This window comes from Chironomus tepperi, unplaced genomic scaffold (genome assembly GCF_022539635.2).
Source record: "Chironomus tepperi strain 1889 unplaced genomic scaffold, CSIRO-AGI_Ctep_v1 contig_74, whole genome shotgun sequence".
In the NCBI taxonomy this organism is placed as follows: domain Eukaryota; kingdom Metazoa; phylum Arthropoda; class Insecta; order Diptera; family Chironomidae; genus Chironomus; species Chironomus tepperi.
Window position 1 is genome coordinate 1,635,668 of NW_027226196.1, and position 24,200 is coordinate 1,659,867.

The following is a 24,200-nucleotide window of genomic DNA, read 5'->3' on the forward strand; positions in this document are numbered from 1 at the left end:
CTCTCCAATTTTACTTACTCCATATCCATTGTAAAAAGACTTTTAATTAAGTTTTTGTTGGAAAGAAAATTCTGAGTTTTCTTGCACGAAAAATAATGTCGAAAATTCGAACACTGCTTTCAACGGACACAAAAAATTCGAAATTTTATCGAAAATCTCTGAAAAAATTCCGTAACGGTTTTTTTCATTTGACGGTTAAAATTTGAAAAATAAGCAAAATAAGTAAATTAAGTTTTAGCGTGAAATATATATTTGACATCATATATTTTATCATCAATCGATCATTAATAAGTGTGTCTATTAGTGTGTAGTGAAGTGCATCTCAAAAACATTCCGAAACATGGATAATTTTACAAAGGTAAGCTTTGTTGTTTTTTCAAAAATGTTTTTTCTTAGAATTGTCTTTAAAATAACTAACTAACCATTAAATAGGGATTATTGGAACGTAATGAAAAGAGAAATAAAGCTTTGGGCATAACATCAAATCAAAGTTCATTGCTTGAAGAAAATTCTTTTGTTGACAAGGAAAATAAAAGGTTGGATACAGTAAAGGTATCGTCGCCCAGAAAATCATCTCAAACAAGCCAAGTTACGCGCTATAGTAGTAACAACACTCCTAAAACAGTATCAAGCAAAAAAGAAGATGCAGACGTAGCTGTCGAAATAAACATAACATCAACGCAAAACATCCAGGTAGATAAAGTTTCCCAAAGATTTATGTAAATAGCGTGCATTAATAACTTTTTTTTCTTCATGTATAATATAAACAGGTTGAAGTAGAAGTTGCTGAATGCGAGTACGACGAAGACGGTAAAATGATTAAGAAAGGAGAATCGACATTAAATTCCTTATCAAACTTTGACAATATTAATAATGCGGTTCAGTTACGAGATCACTCACGAAAGAATTTGAAAAGACTTGGAGTTTTATATTCCGACAATGATCAAATATCATCGCCGATTCAACGAACGGAAGAAAAATTCTGTGAATCAACATTAAATACTCGTCCAATCAAAAAGTATTCAAAATTGGCAGAGCTTGCTCAAGACATAAACAGTTGGGATGATGATTATTCGCATCATCAAACAAAGAGTGGTAAATCACCCATGAAAGGTAACTCGGTTTCAAGCAAATCCAGTTCATCATCTCCAGCAAAAACTAATTCAACAATATCAACTGATAAACCTCGCAGCGCCATTACTTCATCTCCATCGCGAAAAGATTCATTGTTAAAATCTGGCACAGACAAGTCAAGCAGTTCACCCAAAAAGCTACTCTGGGACAAAAAAGTTATGGATTCATTGGAAGCACAAGGATTTGCACGTCGCGAATCTACAACACCAAAACTTGTTTATGACTACTCAAAAAGTGAGCCATCAACTTCATCAGCATCTCCTAAAAAATCATCATTCATCAAACCAGCTGATATAGCACCAACAAAATCACCAGCTAAAAAGCATTCAATAAACTCACCATCTAAAAAAGAAGCTCCAAAGGCACCTCCACAACCTGTAAGCATGCCAGCACCAAAACCTGTGCAATCTTCTTCCTCACAATCATCAAATAAGTCGATTGACCAGAGAAGTGTAAGATTCACAAACAATTTCGCCAAGAATCCAAAAGATCCAGCCGAAATGAGTTTAAAGGAACGTATGGCAATTTTTGAGAAGAATAAAGGCAAAGCACCTGTTCCCAGAAGTCAATTTGGAATCACTGATGCAAATCCTATTCGTTCAAACATGCCAGAACTCAGTAAAAAGTATGATTTTGGATTTAAAAGTCCTGGAAAGTCTGTAACATGTGGCAATCTTTCAAGCGATTCTGTTAATAAAGACAGCGTCATTGAAAAAGCAACGATTAACATTAAATCAGCTGTTAATAAGTTGTTATCTGAAAAGGAACAGACAATTTCCGAGCAACAGATAAGCAATGAAATAAGGAAGCAAAAAGAAGAAGACATGAAATGCATTATGAATCGTTATAATAAGCAGGAACAAGAAATGGTAAAGGAATCAGATGGTGATGAAATTATGTTTGAAGAGAAATCTGAACGTAAGCGTAGAAGTAGCGGTTCCGATAAATTTATTATTGAGCAAGTACCTAAACAAACGTCAGCTGATGACAAAAAACGTGCCAGAGTATCCAATACACAGAGATTATATCCAGTTTTATCAGACATCGAATCAACAACAGATTCGGAAGTTGATAACTACACAACAGCAACAGTATCATGCACTGAGGATAATAGTGAGCCTAATCATTATGCTGAAAGTTCTCCAAGAGCAACAAGCAATGAACCTGACATGTCGAGTGATAGTGAAAGTGAGGATTTAAATCTGAGCATTGGACGTGAACTTTTGAATAAAGTTCGTAAAAGTACTGATTTGGGTAGTCAAAGCTATTTGGAAAGTACTGTAGACTCAACAGACGTTAGTGATGCAATGCACGATATGGATGATTATTTGAATGAAGCATTGGACGATTCAAAGGATTATGATGATAAAGGAAGTGCCTGTTCTGATAGCTTTGAATATGAACGATATCCAAAACGTGTAAGCTTCAAGGAATTCTCAAAAGACAATGATATTCCAGTCAGATCGAAAGTTGAGATAAGTCCAAGAAAAAATGCAAATGATTCAATTACTTTGGTTCATACAGTCAGTTTCTATCGTCGTCAACAAACAGCAAGTGCAAGTAACACACCAATTAAGAAGGTTGTTCATAAAGTTGAGGACAATGACAAGAATGAGACATTGAGGACTCAAATTACACGAAAGGCAAAGGAAGAATGTGAAAATAAAATTCAACGTCTACTTGATGAAGTCATGAGACAACAGACAATTATTTCCCAAACGTCACAAGCTTTAAATCTTTGTGCATCAACAGTTGAATTCTCGGGCTCGACTGAGGCTGTCGAAGGCGAACGTCATTTATTAGTTGCTACTCATCGTCGTTTAGCATGCTTAAACGAAGTTCAACGATTGAAGGTTGAAGGACATGTCGATAGATTCGGTGCTGCAAAAGAAAAAGGAACATTAACAATATCGGAAATTATTATTCCATTGAAACAGACGTACATTAATCGATTGGCAACAGATGAAATTAACGGTCATCACTTATTATGTTTAGTTAAATATAACGAATATGTACTTGCAACTAAAACCCTCCCTACTTTACCCGGACTTAAAAGCGTCAAATTTACTGACAATTTGACATTCAATGAAGTTTATGCTGATTTTAAGGTAAGTTTTCAACTGAATTATTTATTTTAAATTTTTAACGGATTTTTTGAATTTGAAAATTTGTTCAGTGATCCAAAGTTCATTTCAATCAAGTTCATTTTATGAATCACAAAAGTTCGTTAAACTGTTATCTAAATTTTTGCTTTTTTTATGAGCTATAAAATAATTTTGTTATTCAATCATTATCTTTATCAGATTACACTTGAAATTTATGGAATGACTGCTCAGCGTGAAATTCTTCCACATGACATAAAATATCACATCCAGACACCAAACAAGAAGAAGTTCAAGACACGTTTGCAAGAATCAAATCTTGTTCGTCCACCAATTCAATCTCCTGGAGGTCCAAATGCTGTTAGAACTCCAGCACTCGTACAGTATGGCTACATTATATTTTCACTTCGTGAAATTAAGCAAAAATCGTGGGTTATTAATGAAACTGCTGCTGGCGTAAGTCCATTGAATGGAAATGTATACTTAAAAATTGATTCAAAAATAACAGTCGATGTTAATCATTGTGGCTTCTTGACGATGTTTGATGACATTTCTGGATTTGGAGCTTGGCACCGACGCTGGTGTAGATTGAGTGGAAATACACTTTATTATTGGAAATATCCTGAAGACGAGAAACGCAAAGAAGCATTAGGACAAGTAGATTTGACATCTATAAGTACAGAACGTGCTGATCAAGCACCAAGGACAATTTGCTCTCGCCTACATACAATCTTATTAGAATCAAAACGTGAGAGACGATCAGATGACGTCGAAACATTAGTTTGTGTGCCAAAAGAAAATTACACATTAGCCAGGTAAATATTTATTTTTGCATTTTTAATGCCAATTATTTTTCTAATCTGTATTTTGCATAAATTATTTAGGTATTTATTGGCAGCCGACACGAAGGAAGAACGTGAGGAATGGTGTGAACATTTAAACAAGTCATTGTCATTACTAAAATCGTGGAACAACTCGAAGCATTAAATCATTCATAAACTATTTGATACCTTAAATTTTTTTTATAATATATTTTATACTTAGTTTGAATTTTCTTTTTTTGAGTATTATAACCTAAGAACAAAAACGATGCGTTTTTTTATGTATGGAAAATCAGACTTTCCACAATTATCCTAAGTGAATAATAAATGATTTATATTTGACTAATTTGCTTGTTTTAACTGTTAATTCCTTTGATTTTGATGCTCATCTAGGTGAGTTTGTTGAAATTCCACCACAAACTAAACATAATTTTCAAAATGTTGAAAACCGTTATTTTCAAATATTTTCTGACCGTTATTTTTCAAATGAAAATTTTTCAGTTTGAAGTTCAATCCTGCTACATTCTGGAATTTAATTTTACAAACTAGTGACAATGCCTAATAAAATTATCAAGTAGCTACACATTTAAATAAACAATTATTTTTTGAACACTCATTGCTTTATTGTCTCATCAATCAATAACTTTACAACTTTTAGACTCGGTAATTTTGTTAGTTAAATATCTCTCAAAGTCATCATTATTTGCCTTTTTTTGATAAGATAGTGAAAAAAAAAATCCAAGATAACAACTTACATTATGATTTATTATATTTAGTTCATTAGCACTTAATCAATTCTTATTGCATGCAATTTAACATCAGGCGACTCGATATGCTTTTTACTTTGGATGATCTTCAATTCACGTTGTTGAGCATTTGGTTTGACTTTTCCAGATCTGAATTCTTCAGGCATTGAATCAATTGTGACTTTAATGACTGATTGAACGGATGCGATTGTTTGTTCGAATGCTGTTTTGAGGTCATTAGGCAGTCTCGTTGAATGTGCCAAAAATAATGCAGCGAATAAATCGCCAGTTCCAGTTAAAAATATTGGACCTTGAAGTGGAATTACAATTTTGTACTTTTCATACTCTCCATTTGATTTTTTCGTACTAAGCAATGCAATTAACACTTCAGGACCTCCAATATCACTTGATGACAGAACGACAGTCTTAACGCCTTTCTCATGGAACCACATCATTCCTTTCCACGCGTCTTTCTCATTATTTACTTTCTGTTGTGTCAGCAGCTCAACTTCAAATTGATTTGGCGTACAAATGTCACATAAAGGAACAATTTCCTCACGAAATATCGGTAGAAGAGATTCTGGTACGTACATTTTTCCTGCATCTCCCATGACTGGATCACAAACTGTTGATAATAAAATAGTTATTAAGCTGTAAATTATAAGTTTTTGTGGTTTCTTACCATAAATCATATCTGGATTAACAGCTCTGAGTGCTTTGATGATTTTCGAAATTTCTCTTAAAAACTCATCGTTCTTAGCGTATCCAGTCAACAAATGTGTATAGACCAAATGCAGATTGTTAGCTGTGAGGCCATCAAATAATTCTCTCAGATCCGTTTCACTAAGAACTTGTCCTTTTATTGTCGAATATCCAGTATGATTTGACAATTGAACGCTGTTGACAAAATCAACATCTATTCCAAGAACCTAAAGAAAATATAGGTCAAAACATGAATTTAATTATTTTCTCTTGATTCTTACCTGCAATGGAAAGACTGCAGACTTATTTCCACAATATCCATGAACAACATGACTTTGGATTGACAAAACACGACTTTCTCTTGACATTATTATATAAAAACACAAAAACTATTGCACTATTGTAAAATTATTCTAGAAAACAAGACTATTCTGTATCCGTCAGTGATTGAACATGTACTGGAGAGTCTAATTAAGCTATTCAAGTTCAACTTTCTATATACAGTAAGTGAGTAACATAAAAATTAAGTAAAAATGTGATTGTAATTGAATAAATACATAGTTGAGTGATAAGCACAGAAGAGAATGAGAAAAAAAAAATAAATCCACAGCTGATTTTGGAAATCGGAATTAAAGAGGGAAAATACGTTACGATTATTGAAGAGGAAAACTTTTATTGACCAATATTTTCATCTAGTTAAATGAATTAAAATTGAATAAAATCCTTTTTAAAATACATTTTTAGTTAATTTAAATTTAAAATATGCGATAACTTTGTGGATTGGCAGTGACGGAAATTCTTTTCATCAATGCGTTGATATGATCCCACTTCTTAATGTCACAGACCGCAATAATTTCATCAATAACGTCTCGCTGTAACTTATCTTCGTACAATTTCTGCAGACATTTCAATAATCGTCCATATTGTTGCGACGTGTATGCATGCCATATCGGTAATAATAAGTACTGTAAATAATTAACAATGTTACTAAATGCATTCAAGTGCTTTATGAATCAATCTGACGTAGACAATCAATCAATGGAACTGATAAACACTTCAAAATTCAATCAACTTTTTTGAAAAATTGATTAAAACATTCAATTGACTCTTGAAACATTGGATTAATTTTTAATCCAGCGGATTAAACATTCAATTTGATTTAAATTATTTTTAACCGTTACAAAATAATTTCATATATTGATTGCCATGACATAAAACCAATCTAATGCCTACCTTTGGATCATTGAAATCAACAAATTTCATTATTTCAATCATCAAATTATCAAGCTCCTCATCATTTTCAGGACCAGATGTCTCTAGTTCCAATGTTCTTATCATGGTAAGTTTTCCAACAGCAATAGCTTTCTTCATATACGCTTCAAGTAGTTGTGTCTTTTGCTTTTCCATTTGTTGCTTAATTTTGGCCGCATCAGCTCTGTTATCTGCTTTAATGCCATAATATGACAGTAATGCATCTTGATTAATTCCTTCAATGACTTGGTTTGAAAGTTTAACAATTTTACTCAATTTTGTTTTAAGTTCATCAAGATTTGTTGCAATGTCCTTAATTTGTTTAAGGAAAGCATTTGGCAGTTGATTTTTCATGTCACTGCTATTCTCAATGTTTTGTATTAATGCAAGATGAACACCAACAAAGCCTGCATTGCCGGATAAAACTTCTTTATATAAACTTTCAGCATCATCTGGATCTAATTTTGAGATAAAGTCACATTTGAAGTTCCTTAATCCTTCCTTGTATTCTTCCATTTTTGTCTTTGATTCTTTCGGCGGCGAACTTCCGTTCTTCTTAATCATTGGACCTTCGGTAATAATGTATGAAAATGTATGTGTATCAACTTTACGTCCCATTTCATCCTTTACAAAGGTTATTGTTCCTTCAAACCACGACGACTGTCCAATAATATTTTTAGTAATTTTCTCATTAAGCAGTGGTGTCACATAAACAGGTTTTGTAGATCCTGATGACATCAAAAATGATGAAACTTTCTTGTTACTGGCCAACACAGCATTATTAAATGATTTATAAATATCCAAATTAAGGGAATTTGGTAGTTTGAAGTATGCCTGCATAACAACTTCATTTGCCTTCTCAAGCAATTCCTTCTTTTCATGTCTTACTTGTAACTTAATGATGTAATCACCTTTGTCTAATTTAAAGAATGTATTATTTGAATAAGCATCACCAGATTGGATGAGCATCTTGTTTGTGTCAAAAAGCATCCAAAATTGAGATTCAAATTCGGATTCGTATAAAATGCTGCTGAATAATGGAGCATGTAATGAGAGCTCTTGAGACTTTGTCAGATGTAAATTATATGTCAGAACATTCTGAAAGATTTGACGTTGATTTGGGATGACATCACGCTTAGTTAAGGTGCTTATTTTTGTATCAGTTGGTTTTAAGACCATAACTGAATGTTTTAATGAAATTGCTGGTTGACATTCCTCAGTTAATAATGATGTGACATCAATTCGATGAATTCCATTGGAACTGTGCATTATATGCGCATTATTCGATTTAAATCCATGGAATTTAACTTTGTATTGCAATGGAACTTCCCCAAAGTTTGACCAGTATTTTGCGATGCAGATTTCTACGATATTACCGCCAACGCATTTAAATGGATGTAAAGTCATTACTTCGCCATTTACAGGAAGAATTTTTGCAGTTTCCATATATTTACAATATCGCTGATCAATAATTTGCATTGTATGGACCAAAAATTTCCCACCTACTTTATCTTTCGAATCGGCTGAAATCATTTCCAATACGCCATAAGTTGCATTATTTGGAACGACAACAAAATCACGAATGATTGTATTGGGCTTGCAAATGACTGTGTCAGGTGATGGAACATGCTCAAAACGTAAAGAATCGACTTCGAATGGTTGAACAACTGTGATTGGTACTTCAAAGACAGTTCCTTTTTCAGCAGTTGAGGATGTATCGTATGCCTTTACACAGCCACGATAAACGCCAGGTTGAAGATTGGTCGGATCTACTTTAATTATGAACGATCGTGCAGTATAGCATAAATCGATGAACTTCCCACATTGGATCCATGGATGTGATGGTATCAATGTTAATCGAATGTTAAAGTTTATCTTGTCAGTTGTATCTAAAATAAAATATTTAATTATTAACGAACTTTTGTAATTCAAATTAGGATCATTAAGTTCAAAAAAATTTGAACTTGAAATGAAAGTTAAAAAGATAATGACTTACCGGCATATTTGTCATTAAACATTAATGGCTCAACGTTGACATTAAATTCTTCCGTTTTAGTCAATTTTCCGGTACGAATATGAATACCTTTATTACCGTTATTTCCGACAGTAATCGCAAATCTGACATTATTTTCTGGCTCTTTTTGATAGGTTTTTAAATACTCAAATAATTTTTCGACATTCAACAGTCCAGAACCTTGAGCAAATTTATCGGCATTTTTCAAATGTGTTGACGTATTCCAAATGCCTCTCTTTATACTATAAGGTGTATAATTAATTTTTAATTGCTTTAGAGCCGAAATTATTAATGCAATACTGCCGGCAACATGAGGTGCTGACATTGATGTTCCGTTCATTAATTGTGCCTTAGATAAAGTATATTCGGGCACACTAGCAATTGCAGATCCTGGTGCGCAACAAGTTATGCCATTTCCACCATCAATTGAAGGATCTCTGCTTGTCCATGTATACAAGTTTCCTGCTAATTTCTCTCTTAAAGCATATTCTGCTTCCATCATTTCTGGTGATACATAAGCACCAACTCCAACACATACATCTGTTTGAATATCAGGCGGAGTTCCAATAGTACTCAATGCTGGTCCATGATTTCCTGCTGAAGCAACCCAAACTACTCCATAACGATTTACTAATTCAGCCATTAATTCTCCAACACGACCAGAATTAGACCAAGCAGCATGCTCTCCATACGACATATTTATCACATCAATTTTTACTCCTGCATCACATAATTCCATTACTTTAATAATTGCACGGACCAAGCCAACGCCTGTTTCCATTGATCCCAATCGACCGTCTCCAATTGTTAATGAGACAATTTTACTTGCTGGTGACACACCATTTAAGTCCTCATTTTCTGGATGATATCCTGATGCGATAGAAGCAACGTGTGTTCCGTGCGATGAACACATTGCAACAATTTCAAGGACATTTCCATCGTCATGAACATTTATTGATACAGAAAGATATTGATCGACTTTAACCATTTCATGAAATTTGGTATATTCTCGAATGACTGCTCCATTTTCTAAATCACCATTCTCATTAACATCAATGACCGATGTCCAATATCCATCTTTAGATTTAAATAAAATGCAATCATATGTTGTTTTAGTTTCAGTGAACTTTTTATCGCAGCTGTTAACGAACTCGTTGAGGTTGTCAAGGTTCTCTTTTGTTAATTTATCTTTGAAACTCAGGTTGTTTGCATCTATAAGAGCAGCAAAAAAAGTTAAATATAGATGTATAATAAGGAACACAAAGAAATTTTCTCACTTGAATTTTTTCCATCAAATTCTGCAATGTCACGGGAAATATCAGCTAAAACCTTCTTGTTCTTCTCATCCCATTGTTTTTGTTTAGCATCAGCTGTAATCTTTTCTCTGATTCTTGATGGATATAGGTCTGATAAGCTTTTCAGACCCAGCCGATATTCAGTTGTTGCATTACTTGATCGCATAAATTCTGAGATTTTTAATGTACGTCCAGATAAACCAATAATTGTATCGTCATTACTGGCATTTACGATAGCCGTCATCAAAACATCTCCAGATCCACTGCAATCAAACTGAAATGTTTGTAAAGTAATTAATGAATTGTATTACAAGATTAAATTTCATGATAAATCACTTACACGCTCAATAACTTTGACGTCACCATTTGGCAATTTTTGTAATCCGCTGGCTAATGGATCAACTCCAGAATCTATTGAATGATTAATATCCAGTTAATTTTATTGAGTCTAAATTACATTTTATGTGGGAAACAATAGAATACCTAAAATTGCAATTATTGTATCTTTTCCATTATATTCAGGATATTTTTGAAGGAAGTTCAACACATTTGTCTCTGCTTTTGGTTTTAATGCACAAATTGGATACTTCTCATTGTTGTAATCACCCATTTTACGCAAATTTATATTCGTCACTTCCAAAATTTATTTTATACCTAATATCAGGGCTTAAGTCTCGCTATATTAAACTTAATTATTTATGATTGGAAAAATAGCTATTCTAAACGTAATTCCGGTGATTATACAGCTTAAAACACTTGCTTGATGTGGAAATAATGATTCAATTAATGTAATATGTTATATAAAGATAATGGATTTGCGTCGTTTTTCTATGGAATTTCAAAGGGGTCTTTGATCTTAAAAATGTGAATTTTAATCAAAGTTGACGTTTTTAAGATCAAGAGACCCCCGGGTGAACGTCAATTTTCATCGCAAGAAAATCTGAATTTTTTTTTGGAAATTTAATTAATAACACAGAATGTGGTTCGAGATCATACCACCTTGCGCGATTATTTGCGTCGCTTTATACCTCCCAGGATTTGCCACTTATCATTTAAACAAAGCAATCTGCGGAAATGTAAGTAATTAAAATTTTCCAAAATGTTGTATAACAAAAACAAGTCAACAAAACAATTTTAAGCTGTTTATCAATATATACTGCATTTTACTTTAATTAATTGACTTTATTGCGTATATTTTAGGCTTATCGTAGAAACACCGATGAAAGATTTGATCGAGTAATGTATATGCGCGACTATAGAATCAACAAGAATGTTTATCAAGGACAGGTAAATTAATTAACCCACTGGATCTGCTGAATAATATAAATTATTAAATAAATCTTTCATTTTAGGGTCTCGAGGGTATTCCTGATAAATAAACTATTAAATTATAATGATTTGTAAATTCAAGTTTAGACTCTGGTGTTTAAATAAATCCATGTAACAATTATTAATTAAAAGTGATTTTATATTAATAAGGATTTACAGTTAAGTCAAAGGTCAGTGGTCAAGGTTTTAAGTTGCAGCGATAATCTATCAATATTTCGTGCTGTATAGGATTTTGTGCCGATAGGATATGAATTGCATTGCTATGTTAAATTGAGTAGCATCGCTGGTTGGGATTAGTCCATTACACCTTAAGGTGATGGACATCTTCTAATGAAGTAGTAGAAGTCATAGAAATCAGGATAGTCATAAGGATCCAGATGTAATGAACTGCTTTTGCTTTTATTAAGCTGTAAAGTTCAATACTTCAACCTGTCTTGAAGGTGCTTCTAAGCCTGTATATTGCTAAAGTGCTATGATGTCAGTAATTCGTCAATTTTCACGTCAAAATATCCACCAGAAGTCTGAAAAATAATCAAAAAGCAACTGAAAGGACATCCAAAGAGATTCTCATTTTATTTTATTGTCACAAACTTTATTCATCTATCTGTGTTTTTCTTACAAAACATTCATTTCAGAAATAGTAAGCATCTGATTTTTCTACATGACAAACATTAATTCATTCATGTATGATGTTCATCTGATATACAATATATAGTTTTTTTTTAATTCTTTGCATCTTCCTGTTTGAGTTGATTTTTTACCCTTATTGTGATAAATATGATATATTTTTCACTAACAGCTATTAATTTCATTATAATAGAAATATTCCACTTGATATAATTGATTGATTTGATTGTTTTTCATTTTCTATTTAATTTATTTTTTAAAAATCATCTATAGTCATCTAGAAAACATTATTATTATTATTTCTTCCTTTATCAACCATTTACTTCATTAGTTCATGCATATTTTTTTATGTATATTAAATATTAATAAAGAGCATCTACAAAAATTTTTGAGGCATTCAAACATTCAGTTTTTCATCAGTTATAGCTTTTTTATCTATGATATACAAGTAAGGTAGTTTTCTGAACAAACTATTTTTCCATCACATTTATTTATTTTTATTTTATTGTATTTTTTTCATTAATATGCATAATAAACATATTTCTCTTAAGTTTTCGTTTAAGACATAATTCTATTTTAATTTATTTGATGTTTTCAGATTCTTTTTTTAATTTCTACCACAGTCAAGATGAAAAATTATTGTCGACAGTAAAAGAATGATTTTTTAATTTATTGTCATTATCGTCATGAGTATATTGTCATTATGTTGCGACTCAAAAAGTCTTTTTGAAAGTAACGGCTTTTTTTAATTTGAAAATTCTAGTGAAACCATACAATCTGTATGGTTTTGAATACTTTTCAAATTTTAAAAAGCCGTTATCAAACAAATTTCAAAATATTACATAAGAAAAAGCGTTATTATGTTGCTAGACATTATCATCTAATCATAATCATATTTTTTTTGCTCATAAAATGAATTAATCCATTTTTAATAATGTAGAAAACGAATAAGTAATATTAAGTAAACGCGCTTCATATTTTGCTAATGTAATCTAGGAATATTGTCTGCATTATAATCAGATATATGTATCAAGTTTAATAATATTAGTTGATTATTAGTTATTTTGTTCACAAAAAAGTATGTGCGCTTCAAATTCCAATCATCCTAGTACATTGATACGTGTTTTTATGCTAACATAAAGCTAAGAAGTTAGATATATTTTTGTTTTCAACGTCTACAAACAAGCTTATCTCATTTGATTTGGCTTGATTCCTTTATTATTGTCTGCCTGATCATAAAATGTGCAATTCAAATAGAGATAAGAAATAATAATTGATGCACATTTCTGTACTTTTATCTCATTTCGAATAATTGAAATAGAGTCAAGTGTGAATTATCCGAGAGGCGTATGATGTCAATGGCAATTTCATGGTTCGCTGCTTTATAACAGTTGCATGACAATCACAGGGATAATCATGATTTTTAGACAGTATTTCACTAATGGTGTTCGTCATTAAGAGTAGGAAGGACGAGACAGGAGGAGTTTGGATGTAAAGAGAGATAGAATTGTGAATTTGGACAAGGAATTAGATGGAAATTAAGAGAAGGTATGAATCTTTGAGAATTAAACAATTAAAGAAACGGAGGTTGTCTCAAGATTTGAGATATATTGTTTAAGGTTAGGTAGAAAAGGACAGAATACAAAGAAAATGAAGTATTTGAACAGTCAAGATGCTCATGAAGCCATGCGAACAGGATTCGAACCCACGAACGATTTTCGTTTGCATGCTCCTACCACTTAGCTACCAGGAGTTGCTAGTGAGGGTGGCACATTGAACAACTAAACCTTTTCTTTCAATACAGCGTTCGTTGCACAGCATAAATCCAACAGCTGCAACCAAAAAACCGCCATTGCCAAAATATGCTCCTCGGATTATAATGTCTACAGGAACTAAAAACACTACAATTAATGTAGGAAATCCATAGTTTCTTCCTTCAATATAGAAGGTGTATTATTGTCTTGAATAATATTATCAACAGATTGAAACTAGTTGTTTCTATATCCTTTCTCATATTCGTTATAATCCAGGGTAAACGGAAAGTGTCCTGCTTTTAGCACTTCAATTTTAGTAGTGTCCTGCTTTTAGCACTTATGTTTGAATTAGGAAAAACCGTTAGAAATTTTTACAAAAAAAGTAAATTTGTTCTTGAATTTAAAGTATAAATTTCAGCTCTTATCGATAATTAGGTGATAACTTGCAGAAATATTATCAATTTACTTGATTAATTCAGCAAATATCAAGTAGAATTAACATTAAAAAATTTTTGTCTTTACCGTTAATTTTTTATTCAAATTTGTGGTGCTAAAAACAGTACAAATTCTTACAAAACCGTACAAAATTAACTGTCACTTTTTCTATTCGTTTACCCTGGGTTATAATATAGCTAACTTATTATGATACATTCAATATTATTTTCAGTATATTTTAGTATTCTTTAGTGTTTTACTTTTTTTTTTGAAGAAACAATCCTACAATGGATAGATTATTATGATAATCATTTTCAATTTTCTTCTTCATCATCATCTTCAGATATATTTTTCGGTCTCTAATTATTTAGTTAAAGCTGAAACCCACGCAAATGTATATATTTTTCATCATGTATATTTATTTTATATATCTAACATTAAAGATAGATAGAAAGGAGTGAAATTAAAAAAAAAGGATAAAAAAATGAACATCGTCGAAAAATAACTATGAGGCATGTCTAAATGAGAGAGAAGAACGAGGAAAAAATGAAAAAGATAAATAGAATAAAGAAATTTAAATCATTATCATTAATGTAAATTTTCATACTTTTTTTTTCGTTTTCTTTCTTCAAAAAAAAGATAAAATTATTGTCATACTTCTGTCGGTTCTGTGTATATAGTCTCATATATAAGGATAAAATTCATACATCTGTGTTTTAAAATTTCAAAAAAGCTTCGTCTACAAACTTTAGGGACACAATTTTCGCTAGACATGTTGTGCATATGTTGATTCTTACATATTGCCTGGGATGTATGTAAACGTTCCTAATGGAAGATGTGTTTTAGGATATTTGACACCCCTCCTCACTTTTGAACACTTGAGACTTCGACTCTGTGTCTGATAAATTTCCATATTATGTAATTTTTTGTTACATATGTTGAGAAACTATAATAGTCATGATAACTTTTTCTATAAATTAAATAATATTCCAAACAATTTAACTCAAGACACAATATGGTTGTGGAACCAGAGGGATTCGAGTAGTGTCGAACCCCTCTCAACCCTAAAATTATACTTGATGAGTTCTAATCTAAAGAAGAGTTTGAAGTTGATTCTGATTTTGTAAAGAAAAATCAATTACAGGCAGTGGACAACTTAGATGACAAGTAAGAGTTCAAGAGATCGAGACAAAGACTTCTCTCGGAATTTCGGGAAACTCTAGTGACAAGTGAAACCTAAGTTTGTCATTTTTTCTATTTGCCACCTTAGTTGTCAGTGCACTGCCTCATTATAAAATTCGAATCAACTTCGAGTTCTGTCTAATATTCTTTAAAATACCTAAAATCAAAATCATAGTTTAATACCCCTTCATTAAATTTTTTTCTGACTATACTCAAACCATATGTGAACTATCAATTGCAAACTAGTCAAGCGAAAAATGCACCCAAGCCAACCTATTCCAGTGACTAATATTACATATTTTTTTTTATTCTTTATCATCTTATGTAAGATATATTTTTCTTCTTTTATTGTCTAATACATAAAATTTTTCATTATTATCATTTTTTTTTAATATAATATAATCGTCCAAAAGTTTTCATTTATTATCATAATGTTTGCAGAGTGTGTGAAGTTAGGCAGAGAGGCATTGAATTATGTAAAGATAACTCCGCACTGATTTATGGGGTATTAATGACAAGAAAATTTTTATTACCACACCTGCTTCAGGTTTTACATTTGAATTGAGGTGTAACTCTGGTCAGTATTTGTGTTAGGAAACTATGTGAATGGTAGAAAAAGGATGTGTAATGCATCTTAGAATGTTGTAATTGGCTTTATAGAATTTTAGATTCCAAAAGATTCTGTTTTGATAAGAACTCGAAGTCATTTTGAATTTTGTATGGAATCAAGTCAATTCGACATTTCCTTATGAAATCCAAGTCGAATTTGAGTTGAATTACAATGGTATCTTGGGCATCGAACAATATATAGGCAATTCTGCCAATAGGAGTGCTAGGCCAAATGATTAGGAAACAGATCGGGTAATTATCTTTATCATTCTTTCTGTAAGTACATTGGTTCGATTCCCATCAAAAGTCGCCGATCTTTAAATCATAAACATTAGATTGTTGTTAAAAGAAAACAAGAAAATTTGTATTATTTAGTAGATTTGGTTAATATTTAGTAAATTTATAGATGTTGGCAATCAAATTTCAATATTCAATTCCATCCATAGTATGATCCAGAGCGTAAAAGTCTACAAAAACGGACTTCGCGTTTTTAATCTTAATTAGATCTCCTTTCAAAATTCCCTTGGTTTCAAATTTCAAAATGCCCATTCTAATATCTCATAAATCAGTCATAATCATCTCTCATAAATCCAACATCTCGCCGCTCATCTTCACGCACACAATTTTGCATGATTAAAATCTTTTTATAATCAAGACATAAAATTCATTTTCATTTTTTTGGTATGTATTTGTCATTGTCATAATTATTGATATTATTTCTTTATACTATTCAATAGATATTCATTAAAAGCTTATATTTTTCGTATGTTTTTTGTGTGTAGAAAGATTACTAAAATTCATCATTATATATATCAATAAATAACGATCTAAAATTGAATTTTCTAGTTTCATTTTTCACTTTTTTTTTTCGTATATAAAAATATTTCATGTGATTACACATGTGTTTTTTGTGGATAAATACTCTATGGTTAAAATATTCATTCATTTTTTTGTCATAAAAGAGATTATATTTCATATTTTTTTTAGCATTTTTTATCTTCTGATTTAGAAAATTTTCATTACTTTATGGAATCACTACACTGATTTACTAAATAGGTAGCAATCAATAATTGAAGTGTCTCACGAGAGGTATATAAATTTTTTTATTATTTATTATATTCAATATCAAGCACACTATGCACTGCATAGAATGCAATACCGAGGGACACAAGTAAAGAAAGCTTTACCACAAAGCTTTTAAAGCTCCGCTAAAGCTCTTTTATTAACACTAAATTGAAGTTGTCTATTTTTGGCAGCAATATAGACGCCAAATGGAAGCAACTTTCATCAAGTGTAAACAAATGAGCTTTAGCGGAGCCTTAGGCGCTCAGTGACGGACCCACCTTTACATGTGTCGCTCGGGTAAATTTTAAAATTCATCATTTATTGTCATTCTCAAATAAAAAAATTCTTCAATATTGTAAAAAACAGGAGATTCAACTTTTCCTTAACATTCATTTACTTTACTGTCTTTATCATGTTCATGTCATAAAAAAATTTATCAGCTCTCAAAAAAAGCTTTTTTCATTTTTAACTCTGTATTTTTTTATAGAAAAAATAAAATTTCTTCAATAAAATCAACTTTTAAGAAAAAATTCCCATTTATTGTCTTTCATTTATTATTTTCTCTTGAGGTAATATAAATTTATATGTATGTGTCTCATTCTATATTTATATCTAGGTATGTATGTATTTTTTTTTATTAAAGAAAAAGAGCTTTTTAATATCAGTTTGATATTTTGGGAAGGGCTCTTCAGAGAAGTGTACATCTATGATTTACCAAATTGAGTGACGTTTGAGATTCCTTTTGAGTCTAGAAAATTCATGAATGAATTCTAGTTATTCAGCTAATTTAGTTGATAAAAAGGTCATAAACCTAAATTTAAGAAAAAAAATTGAATTTTTCTATAACTCAAGCGGCTTGTTGCACTTGAGTGGATTATCCTCATTTTCCGATTATCTACTTCAATTTTTATAAGAAAATCTCGAAATTCTTGAGACTTTTCAAAAACATGCTGTGTGCTTCTTCGTAGAGTTTGGTATTATCTATATTTTATTATATTAAATACAAATGAAGAAGACTCCAAGCAAGGAGCTTTTAGGGCTTCACCCCAAACTCTAATTTTAGCATCAAATGGAAGTAGCTTCCGTGTGGCATCCTTATGACTGCCAAAATATGCTCGGATCTTTAAACGGAATTAGATACTGACGGAAATTGTCTAAAGATCTAAATCTGCTTTCGACGAACTCTAAATGCGGCAATGGGCCTTCTTGTGCACATTCGCTTAGGAATGTGAAGGTAAGTGGTAATCGGAACCTTACTACTTCTAAGGTTCTAGAGAATTGATCCCTGAATCCCCATGGAAAACCCTATTATTCAGGATAACTCCAGGTCTTGTCATCATTGCGGTTACGTAACGATTCCCTACTGACTACATTATAGTCATTGAACTTTCATTCTGTAACAGCATTCGATTAAATTTGTCAATAATAATTTTGTTACCATGTTATTGGACAAAAATGGAGCAGTCATTTAAATTATAATTCAATTTTGAGTATAAATGTTTTCCAAAAAAAATCTCCTTTGGTAAAAGAATCTCCATTAATATTTGGTTGAATTGACTTAAACATATGAAAATATTCTCATCTATCTTCACAGAAGGACATTGTGCCAGATGAAACTAAACAAATTGCACAGCAATAAAAGAATTTAATTTACTCCAGGCATAAAATAAAACAAAACAAAAAAATAAATAATTTCATGCATATTAGTTCATGGTTGTTTTATGCATATATGCAAGAAAATAGGAAAATTAAGATTCAAAATTTATGTAGGTTAAGGTTGAGGTTAAATATGCATCTGTGCCGCAAATTTTAAACCATGTTTCGTGTGAAGGAATCTTCAAAATTTACGATGAATTGATTATTTAATTTAAATAAACTTAAAATTAAGTCAGAACTTTGATTTCAATTAAGTTGCAATTGTAATTTGTGTAGTTGAGGACTAATAGACTAATGAGCATTAGTCATCTGAAGGAGTATACTCTGAGCAATTCAAATGAAGAAGATTCCAGCACGGATCTTTAAAGGCTCCTCTAAATCTATTTGATTAACACCAAATTGGTTGCCATATTGAGGTTATGCTTTCATATTTCTGCGGAGCCTTTAAAATTCCATGGCGCAACCTTCTTCATTTGCTCAATTTTGAGTATACTTGTCCATGCACCTTTGACTCCTCAACAGACGTTCGAGTATATTTGAGTCCTAATCAACAAAAAATCTAGACTTTATAATTATTTATGTTTCTAGCTATTTACTTTTCGGAGGAAGTAAGTGTGGGGGTTGATTTTTAAATACGCCCTTGGCTTGTTTTGGTTAGTAGCAAAGTCAATAAAGTTGTAGATCGAATTTTGTAAATATTAGAAGAATTTTAAATCATTTTTCAACAAATTTAAAGCTCAAATTCATCTAAAAAGTTCGTCACTTAATTTTTATAATCATTATCATATCTTTTATGATGACACTAATCTCAAGAGCCATTCAATATCTCTGACATATCAACATGATTCATCTACGTCATTATTATTATCATCTTCATCATCGTTTCTAGAAAACAATATATTATTGTATTTTATAGTATTGTCATACATTACGTTTCATGAATTCTATATTTTTTCTTTTTCTTATTATTCATATAGTAGTTGCATATGTATATATTATTTAATAGTTAAGCGTGTTTCTTTCTTTGGATAATTTTTTAATTTTCTTCCAAAATATTTTACTCTACGTCTTTAAAATTTTCTTTTTTTTCATCATTATAGTCATCATAATTTTTATTTTTGATTTTTTTTAGATAATTTCTCTTTTAAAAACACAAAAAAATAAATAATTTTTTATAAAAATTCAATACATTCTTTTTAAAAGAGCAACCGATGTAGTTTTATTTTCATCATATATAAAAATTCACGTTTCCATGCTTTTTCCCATTCGTCTTGAGGGCTTGTTCACTTATTATGGTCGTGTTTTTATTGAAATTTGTGAGAAAATTCCAATAAAAAAGAATTTTTACATTTTTAGACGAAAATTTGCTAAAATATAGCTGGATTGAATAGACTGCGATTCGTATTAACATTTTTGTAACTGGCCTTTATGGCTAGACACAATATTTAGATAATTAAAGAACTTCTTTACGGATTAAAGTAAGAATGATGTTAATTGTTTGAAGTTAATAAACAAACTAAAATACTCTTATGAAAGGGTCAACAACTATGAAAGGGTCAACAACTATGAAAGGGGAAAATCAACTATTTGTAGTTGCAAATATAATTTGAATATCAAATGACAGTTGACAACTTCTCAAAACATTTAATCGACCAATTCGCAGCTTTTTGTAATCAAGGATTACCTTTCACGTTACCTGTTCCCTGAATCACATTGGATTGAGTTAAACAATTACATAACAAGTGAACAATCCCCAACGAAAAGTAGAAATAATCACAAAAGCTCCAAAATATTTCATTTGTTTTTTTTTCCTCAATATCATGTCTTTATCACAAAAGACTTATTGATATGTAGTAGTGGTGACCAAAAGCGGTTTCATATTCGATCAAATTGTATATTATATTTTTTATATATGTATGCATGTATGTATGAACGTTGGATATGATTTATTATCAAGAATATAAAATTCCCTTTCTCACAGAGGCATATAACAGCACAGAGATATACCGAAAAAAAAAAATTGCCATTTGATAACATTTCTCTTTCCATTCTCTAGCTTCTTTTTTTTATTCACATATGAATTCAGATGACGACGATGAAGTAAAATAGAGACGAGAAAGAAAAACAAATGATCCAGTACGTATTCAAATAATGAAATAAATGATGTCTCATGGGGTAAAAAAAATTGTCTACGTGATGTCATACTTGCTTCATATCGTTCACCAAACTTAAATTTAATCTTTGATTATGTATGATTTTTTGTTATTTTTGACCGAAAAGGTCAGAAAATTTAACCTCCGTTCTCAGGGAATTTTGTATGATTGTTTATTTGACTTAATATCCATGGAATATATTTTGGTACATTCGCATATACGCCTGGTAGTTTTGGTTGAGCACACATTATTCCCCAGCTTACGATACCACCAACAAACCACTTGTCACGATCATTTGGCATCGGACACAGTAAAGGACCTCCACTATCCTGTAATTAATTTATTTAATTGTTATGAAAAAGGATTTTTTTACTTTTAATTCCACTTACCCCTTGACACGCATCATATTTTCCTTCCTGAAGCGGTAAAAAATAACAACAACAAGAGAATTACATATTAAATATTGAGGGAAACATCGATATACAATACAATATTAATATGGATGAAATTTTCTTTAACCATTTATGCTTTATTAAAGAGATGTGAATTATGTACTTGATCTGGAATTGTCGGTCAGTTTGACTGAATTTGAAACAGTGATCTGATGAAGTTAACTCGAATTTTATAGGAACTAACTTGACTAAAGCCGACTTCAAGCTCTGATTTACAGAAAAAACTTAAATTCTATTTAAAATTCAATTATTAAAGCTACAAATGAATTTCCGATTAATTTTTTCCCGTCAAAATAGATCAAAAACCACCGACACGTTGTCATCAAGACACCTACACGTAATGCCATAGTGACTTTGTTGTGCTGTCTTATTATTATTAAAGATACTGAAATTTGAAACCATTTGTAAATAATTTTCCAATTTTAAAGGCTGGACTTGTGCTTGACTAAAGCTATTTTATTCAAAACAAATTCGCCTAAATTTGAAAGCACATGGACGCCAAATTTAGTCGGATCATTTAGTATTAGTAAAAGAGGTTTAGGACTTCTTAATTTGATTTCTTAATATCAATGCGGTAATTGGTAAGCAAAGTGACGATTCTTGAGAATAACAGTCAAATTTTAAGAATATTAACAAGAAAGCATAGTCAATTTTGAACAGTCCTCGAATAGTTATGTTCAGTTATGTCATTTTTGAACTTTTGTAGTTTTTGATAGAAATGTCTACATATGGTAACGCTACAATGCGATCAGGATGAACATTTCAAACACAGAAGTGCGTATCTCTGGACATCAAATCTACCCAACATTGAGCATACTCACCTAATTGGATATACTTATGAGTAAACTCAATCAATTTAATCGAGAATGCTCAATTTTGTTAATATATTCATAAGTATATTCCTAGAAAGTCTACAAAATGCGTTTTAAATTTTTTAAATAATATTTCCCAGTAAAAATCACTTTAAACTCTCATTTTTGAAATTTCATCTTCCATGACCTGTGATTTATCATACTTTTTTTTATTCCTTCATATCATGACAAAAAAGTATGCATGTTATACAATAAAAAAGTATGGGTTTAATCTCTTTAACGTAGAAGATGTAGAAAGGAAAAAAAATTCTATCATAATAATGACAATGAAGAAATACAAACGCTTACCGGATAACCAGCACATGCCATGCCTAAGATCAGGACGAGAAAAAAAATGTAAAAATTGAAGGAGTTTAAAGTAAGAAATCCTTACCATCAGTAACGTTGAGTGAGTCTAACCATTCATTGCAAGTATCTCGATTTAATACAGGTACAGAAACCTCATTGATGGCTGTTTCATATGCTGTATTTTGTGCATTTGGATTTGCTATATATGGATAAAATATGACAATAAACATTATTATTTGTTGTTGTTGTAGTTTTTCAACATTTTCACATGTGTTGCAAGAGAAATGTGTAATATAAAGAAAAATATGTATACTGAGGTTTATTTTTAAAAAAAATAAGAAATTCCATACTACATTTACGATAAGCATATAAAAAGATTTTCGTGCATTTTCTTCTTATTTTCTAAGGAAGTCAAATGGAGTATAAAGATTATCTTTGAAAGGCAAGAAATTATTTTCATATTTTTTTTTGAGGAAAATTCCTCTAGTCGTAGACACTGTGATAATACATGATGGAAGCGATGTGTAATGTAGTGAAAAGTTATGGCGCATTTTACATGAGATTTGTGACAATATGCTGTGAAATCAATAGAAATAAATGTTAAGAGTTGCTTTTGAGTTTTTGAGGGAATTTGTTTAGAGCTGGAGGCGGCAATTTTTTTCGAATATTTGAAGTTTGAGGGGATTATTTTGGTAAAAGAGGCTGTTGCTAGAGACGTTCAAGCATTTGGTGTTGGTAATTGGCAAAGAGCAGCTATCGCTGGTTATCTTGTTGCTTTATTTGAACGCCTTTATACAAGTTTAGTTGGAAGGCTGTTAACCATACCATTCCTATCCTAATTGTGGTGCTTTTACCCATCAGATAGAAAGGTTTGAATAGGCTTTTAAGTGCTAACAAAGAATACCACGGGAAGGCAAGCACTTGACATTTAGTCAGCTTCGGAGTCAAACTTTGGCTTTTCCAATCACCAAGCCAGCAATTGAGCCGTTTTAGACGCCAACGGAGAGTTGTCATGGATCACAGATGATCTGTTCGGCCACCCAAAGAAGTAAGTATGTTTTGGGTGTTGTTTAATTTACAAGAAATCAAGAATCATTGTTAAAAATTCACAAAATTTGATTCCAAATCCTACATTATACCAAATCATCAACTTAATCCTTAGTTCCCTTACTAAGAAGCTAATAATTAAAGATTATTAAAATATTATCGTCTAAGCTTTTTGGAAAAATTGAAAAACCGAACACGCTTTTGTTCAACAATAAGTTTCTCAGGAAATAGGAAATTCTCGGAAGTAGCATGTTACTTAAATATATAAAGGTAGAGAAAAAAAATAACATTAAATGAAAATATTATTTCACTCAAAAGAACCGAAGGTAAACACTTCTTAGAATGAAATTAATTGAACCATAGAAATGCTATCAATATCTTTGATTTCAACAAGTCTTGAATATTAAATAATTTCTTTTGTTATATGCTAATATAAATCAGTCATGGTATAAGTTACAACTCTTTAAAATGTTTGTTTACATGATATTTTTGGATGTAAGTGATTGATTTGATGCATAAATGTGTTTTGTTTATTTACATTCGTAAGCAAAACATTTAATTAGCAATGAAACACATTTATTTGAAAATCCATAGTGTCTGAATTTGCTTGATGATCAAATTATTAATAGAATTCTATTAGAAAGTGAAGAAAGAACATATCAACGG

General features: G+C 31.0%; 5 protein-coding genes across 8 annotated transcripts in view; 1 reads left to right on the top strand and 4 right to left on the bottom strand.

Annotated features, from left to right (window-relative positions):
* spt4 (Transcription elongation factor subunit spt4) overlaps positions 1-24,200 on the bottom strand; it is a 36,192-nt gene that overhangs the window by 11,584 nt on the left and 408 nt on the right. Inside the window, exon 1 of one of the 2 annotated variants that reach the window (XM_070653921.1) lies at positions 23,895-23,904. The exons of the other annotated variant lie outside the window; for it this stretch is intronic. The gene's annotated coding sequence lies outside the window, so the exon portion shown is untranslated. Of the gene's footprint in view, positions 1-23,894; positions 23,905-24,200 lie in introns of those variants that run through there. 2 annotated transcript variants of the gene reach the window in all.
* scra (anillin, actin binding protein) lies at positions 201-4,380 on the top strand. The gene is made up of 5 exons (XM_070653910.1): positions 201-358; positions 433-693; positions 771-3,242; positions 3,438-4,051; positions 4,121-4,380. Exons 1-5 carry the CDS (start codon positions 341-343, stop codon positions 4,221-4,223), a joined length of 3,468 nt encoding a protein of 1,155 aa, XP_070510011.1. The 5' UTR covers positions 201-340; the 3' UTR covers positions 4,224-4,380.
* Pdxk (pyridoxal kinase) lies at positions 4,656-6,087 on the bottom strand. The gene is made up of 3 exons (XM_070653981.1): positions 5,787-6,087; positions 5,486-5,732; positions 4,656-5,428 (listed from the first exon to the last, which is right to left on the bottom strand). Exons 1-3 carry the CDS (start codon positions 5,871-5,873, stop codon positions 4,845-4,847), a joined length of 918 nt encoding a protein of 305 aa, XP_070510082.1. The 5' UTR covers positions 5,874-6,087; the 3' UTR covers positions 4,656-4,844.
* On the bottom strand, positions 6,159-10,846 carry TppII (Tripeptidyl-peptidase II). The gene is made up of 6 exons (XM_070653992.1): positions 10,549-10,846; positions 10,406-10,476; positions 10,048-10,339; positions 8,753-9,982; positions 6,739-8,645; positions 6,159-6,470 (listed from the first exon to the last, which is right to left on the bottom strand). The coding sequence occupies exons 1-6, from the start codon at positions 10,673-10,675 to the stop codon at positions 6,261-6,263; spliced, it is 3,837 nt and encodes a 1,278-aa protein (XP_070510093.1). The 5' UTR covers positions 10,676-10,846; the 3' UTR covers positions 6,159-6,260.
* Corin (corin serine peptidase) overlaps positions 11,967-24,200 on the bottom strand; it is a 48,371-nt gene continuing 36,137 nt past the window's right edge. For all 3 annotated transcript variants that reach the window (XM_070653917.1, XM_070653916.1, XM_070653915.1), the window contains 4 exons: positions 22,573-22,686; positions 22,488-22,510; positions 21,265-21,291; positions 11,967-21,204 (listed from right to left, as the gene is read on the bottom strand). In XM_070653917.1, the coding sequence (XP_070510018.1) occupies positions 21,013-21,204; positions 21,265-21,291; positions 22,488-22,510; positions 22,573-22,686 (356 nt within the window). In that variant the 3' untranslated portion in view covers positions 11,967-21,012. The remainder of the gene's footprint in view (positions 21,205-21,264; positions 21,292-22,487; positions 22,511-22,572; positions 22,687-24,200) is intronic.

What these genes read in the sequence shown, in the direction of transcription:
- scra (XM_070653910.1), top strand. An exon ending in AAGTTTATGCTGATTTTAAG is followed by an intron (nt 3,243 to 3,437) that starts GTAAGTTTTCAA and finishes TATCTTTATCAG; the next exon opens with ATTACACTTGAAATTTATGG. An exon ending in GAAAATTACACATTAGCCAG is followed by an intron (nt 4,052 to 4,120) that starts GTAAATATTTAT and finishes TAAATTATTTAG; the next exon opens with GTATTTATTGGCAGCCGACA.
- Pdxk (XM_070653981.1), bottom strand. Translation starts at nt 5,873, where the DNA reads ATGTCAAGAGAAAGTCGTGTTTTGTCAATCCAAAGTCATGTTGTTCAT. An exon ending in CTGCAGTCTTTCCATTGCAG is followed by an intron (nt 5,733 to 5,786) that starts GTAAGAATCAAG and finishes TATTTTCTTTAG; the next exon opens with GTTCTTGGAATAGATGTTGA. An exon ending in TAATCCAGATATGATTTATG is followed by an intron (nt 5,429 to 5,485) that starts GTAAGAAACCAC and finishes TATTATCAACAG; the next exon opens with TTTGTGATCCAGTCATGGGA.
- TppII (XM_070653992.1), bottom strand. Translation starts at nt 10,675, where the DNA reads ATGGGTGATTACAACAATGAGAAGTATCCAATTTGTGCATTAAAACCA. An exon ending in TACAATAATTGCAATTTTAG is followed by an intron (nt 10,477 to 10,548) that starts GTATTCTATTGT and finishes ATCATTCAATAG; the next exon opens with ATTCTGGAGTTGATCCATTA. An exon ending in ATTTGATGGAAAAAATTCAA is followed by an intron (nt 9,983 to 10,047) that starts GTGAGAAAATTT and finishes CTGCTCTTATAG; the next exon opens with ATGCAAACAACCTGAGTTTC.